The 4348-nt window shown below is 35.7% G+C and overlaps 1 protein-coding gene across 1 annotated transcript in view; it reads right to left on the reverse strand.

Annotated features, from left to right (window-relative positions):
* The window catches only part of LOC138861298 (uncharacterized), a gene marked incomplete at its 3' end in the record, with an annotated part of 7073 nt that extends 3777 nt beyond the window's left edge, over positions 1-3296 (reverse strand). The window contains 2 exon segments of the mRNA XM_070120273.1: positions 538-731; positions 3257-3296. Coding sequence (XP_069976374.1) covers positions 538-731; positions 3257-3296 — 234 coding nt within the window.
* Positions 3297-4348: the final 1052 nt, after the last annotated feature.

The following is a 4348-nucleotide window of genomic DNA, read 5'->3' on the forward strand; positions in this document are numbered from 1 at the left end:
GGATTTTTTATTTGACAGAGAGAGAGAGAGACAGACAGAGATAGATAGAGATAGATAGATAGATAGATAGATAGATAGAGAGAGAGAGAGAGAGAAAGAGAGAGAGAGAGAGAGAGAGAGAGAGAGAGAGAGAGAGAGAGAGAGAGAGAGAGAGAGAGAGAGAGAGAGAGAGAGAGAGAAAAGCAAGAAGAGAAAAATGGTACGATATTCATCGCAAAAAAAATGTAATATCCATTTTTTCCCTTTTTATCAGGTCATCGCAGTTGCTGGGGTGAAACAGGGGGCGGGGATGGGGGGGGGTATATCCTTAATGAGGCCTCCTTCCCCGTTCATTACTACACCTTCACATTTTGTCCCAAGGATGACCCTTTATCCCTTCACCCGAGGTCGTCCTTCTCCCTTTTCGAGGTCGTCCTTCTCCTTTTCCGAGGTCGACCTTCTCATTTTTCGAGGTCGACCTTACCTACCCTATCTCCCTACTCCTCCTCCAAGGCCGACCACGCCCTCCTCTTTCCTTCGAGGACGACCTTGGCTCACCTTTCCCCATGCTGAGCGATGCCCCTTCTTCTCCTTGTCGTGTGGTCGTCCTCGATCGTCCCTCTCGAGAGTAGCCACCCGTCTCTCCTCCTCCGAGCTCGAGTGTCGTCTCACAGGGGATTCTGGGAGCTCGAGGAACTGATCTGAAGTCGAGGGAAAATAACAGGCAAGGTCAGAGGGTGAGACGAGGTCAGCTTGTGTCGCGAAAATGATCCTTTACGTGACCTCTCTTTGAACTTTCAATATGCTTTTATGATAATTATATTTATTGCGCAACTCATGAAATTGGTGTGTTGAGAAATTATTAAAGAGAAGACTTACTAGCGAAATATTAGATCTTTACCATATTTGACACATATGTTGATAGAATATTTGAGTTATATTTATCTGTCATATGTTAAATTCCTAAGAAACTGGGTCTGTGTTATGACACTAATACAAATAAGAGAGAAAAAAAGATGGATAACGTAGATCTAATGTGCGAACAAACACGCGTATATACACAATACATACATACAAATATTCATATATGCATACACAGACTCACACTAACACAGATATCTACACACACACACACACACACACACATACACACACACACACACACACACACACACACACACACACACATATATATATATATATATATATATATATATATATATATATATATATATATATATATATATATATATACATATATATATAAATACCGCCATCAGTATTATCAAAAACTTAAACCCTAAAGTAAAACTGATGATAATAAATCGTGTACTTTAATACCAATCAGTCGAAAAAGATACAAAAGAAATTGAAAGAAGTTTTCGTTTTACAAACAACATCAATAACAAAGCAAGGGAAGAAGCTGTTAGGCCTAGGGTATATATATATATAAACACCTCAGCTAACACTACATCTTTTTTTATATATAAATAGGTTCAGTGCCCTTACAAAGCAGCCGAATAAAGAATTCGATCTTTTTATATCCTGAAATTTTAGAGACGATATCGGGTGCGTCTTTACATTTCATTACATATTTAAGTAAATATCACTTGAGGGAGGAAGAGAGGGAGGGAGAGAGGGAGAGAGGGAGAGAGGGAGAGAGGGAGAGAGTGAGAGAGGGAGAGAGGGAGAGAGAGAGAGATAGAGAGAGAGAGAGAGAGAGAGAGAGAGAGAGAGAGAGAGAGAGAGAGAGAGAGAGAGAGAGATATATATATATATATATATATATATATAGATAGATAGATAGATAGATAGATAGTTAGATAGATAGATAGATAAAGAATAATGGCATCAGAATTGATAAGGATTGCTAAAATAAACTAATGATATCAACTTCTTTTCTCCAAAATGGATCCTATTTTCCCGAACACCTCGATAAGCAAATAGACGAACGCAGGAAAATATTGCACTTCTAAGCTTTATAATCAAAGAAAGAACTAGCATGGAGTGGAATCAAGTTTAATGAAGTTTATTCTTATTCCAAGAAAGGATCTTGCGCACGGATCTACTTATCGATTGACTTGATCGAATGTCCTCTACTTTCACTTAATAAATTATCTAATCTGCGCTCAATCAGTGACACTGTTGAAAATAGATTATATCTATTTCATAATACTATATAGAATGTTATTTCATTACTTAAAAGCTATTTTAAAGGCAACTCATCTCAAAAAAGATATATATTTATTTTGCAATACTGATATCAAAAGCAATAAAAAATAATTAAAAAATGTGTTATTTTAATAGCGGAGATTGGTAGTATACATATTTGAACTCTGATTTTTCATTAGAAAAAAAAAGATATATAAGTGCACTAGACCACAGGAAGAAAATGGAAATGACAGTATTTTACAATAAAGATATCATAAAAGATGATATCACACTATATACGCTTCTAGCTAGATTGCACACTAACACTGGTTATTCTCCTTAAAAGACTACGGTTTTGCAAGGTAAATTTAAACAGGTAGTTCTTCATTCATTTAGGCGACTGTTAATGGTAGGGAACTCTTTATCACCATAAAAGAGGGGAATTTTGGTTTTACTCCTGATAATTATGACAATAGCAAGTAAATTATACAAATAATTATGTGCCTAGCTATATCTGATATCTGAAAGCATACTCTAATTGGCTAAGCGTGATGACGTCATTAGCTCCGCCCCCTTTCTTGATCCCAATTTGTGCAATATTTATTTGGTGGTAAGTTACTTCAGTGTATTTTATTTGAGATTAGTTCATTTATATAAATGATAAAAAAATATCGAAAAACAAATAAGGAAAAGGGAAATAAATAAGAAATAAATATTTGCAATGAGGCGGGGCTTAGGTCGGAAGTTGCCAATTAGGATTTTCATGAAGATGGAGTGATTATACTTATGTAAAGGTACTTTGGTTTTTGTGTGGTCTCACTGAGGGTTGCTAGGTCAAGTCCAGACAATTCGTAGATGTCTCGGCACCGTCTGCACAGTCTACCTCTACTTCTTGTGCCTTCAACTATGCTTTCTAGACAGTTTGATAGACCAGATTAAGATCCTTTGATGTGGCCATAGAATTTTGAGATTTTACTTTTGATAATTGTCATTTTTGGATTTAGTGAAGTTATCCTGCGAAGCTCTTATTTTCGATATAGTCGATGAGTCTATGGTTTGTTATAAATCTCTTGATATAATTTAAAGATATTTTGATTGTTTTGCAGAGCTTTATAGTCCAGTTTACACAAGTCCACAAAGAATAAGGCAATATAAGTGCTATACATTTTGGCTATGCATTGGTACGCGTTTAAAGGTAAAGAATTCGTGCTTCCCAAAGGCAGCCTTGTCCAAACCTCGTCTTCATTTGACTGTCACTTATCCTTCATTTGTAGTAGATTCTTTATGGCCATGGAATACAAAGTCAGTGACTTATTTTATTAGTTTTTCACAGATAGAGAGACCAAGAGGTTTCTTTTGTCAGTTGGCATACGACAATGGGACTAGTTTCTGCAGGATACTTTGCCAAAGAGTCTAGGAATTTTTGTAATTCATTTTTTGATCTGCTAAATGTAGCTAAATAATTTCCAGGAACGATAAGAAAGTCATAAAAAGACTTACAATTTCAAGTAACCATTACGGATTTTCATAATTTCAAGCAACCATCCCGCATAACTGAAAGTACGCTTTCAAACACCGAAGACATCAGTCGAAAGTTATAAATGGCAATTACTGCTTAAATCAAATATGACGTAGTAACAATTCCCTGAAATACTTTAGTATTCTCTTCAACCATCGACTTGAACTTGGGTCTCACAGTCTTGGCCGGCACCCAGTAATGATATTTGGTACCCTCTGGTATTTTCTCGGTACTACGCACGCGAACATACCTCTGGACACGTGTATTCCCCTCCACCCCCTTCCCCTTGGAGTGTAAGAATACTTTGGCTTCATTTCCATGGTCACAAAGAGCAGTGGTAAAGTACGATTATATACATGAATGAGATAATACGGAGACTTATTACAATAGTAGTGGAAGTAGTAGAAAAATAGTAATACTACTATTACTTCAACTAATGGTGATGGTAATGGTAATGATTACAATGATAATACTAATGATTATAACAATATAATAATAACAATAACAAAAGTGATAAAAATGACAATGATGGTGATGATAATGGTGATGAAAATGATTATTATAATCGTGATAATTATGGCAACTATAATACAAATAATTATAATAATGATTATAACAGAAACAACAATGATAGTAATAATGATGACGATGATGATAATGATATTAGTGGTAGTAGCTGTAATGGTAGTGGCAGTAGTA

This window comes from Penaeus vannamei, unplaced genomic scaffold, assembly GCF_042767895.1.
Source record: "Penaeus vannamei isolate JL-2024 unplaced genomic scaffold, ASM4276789v1 unanchor4168, whole genome shotgun sequence".
Lineage (NCBI taxonomy): Eukaryota > Metazoa > Arthropoda > Malacostraca > Decapoda > Penaeidae > Penaeus > Penaeus vannamei.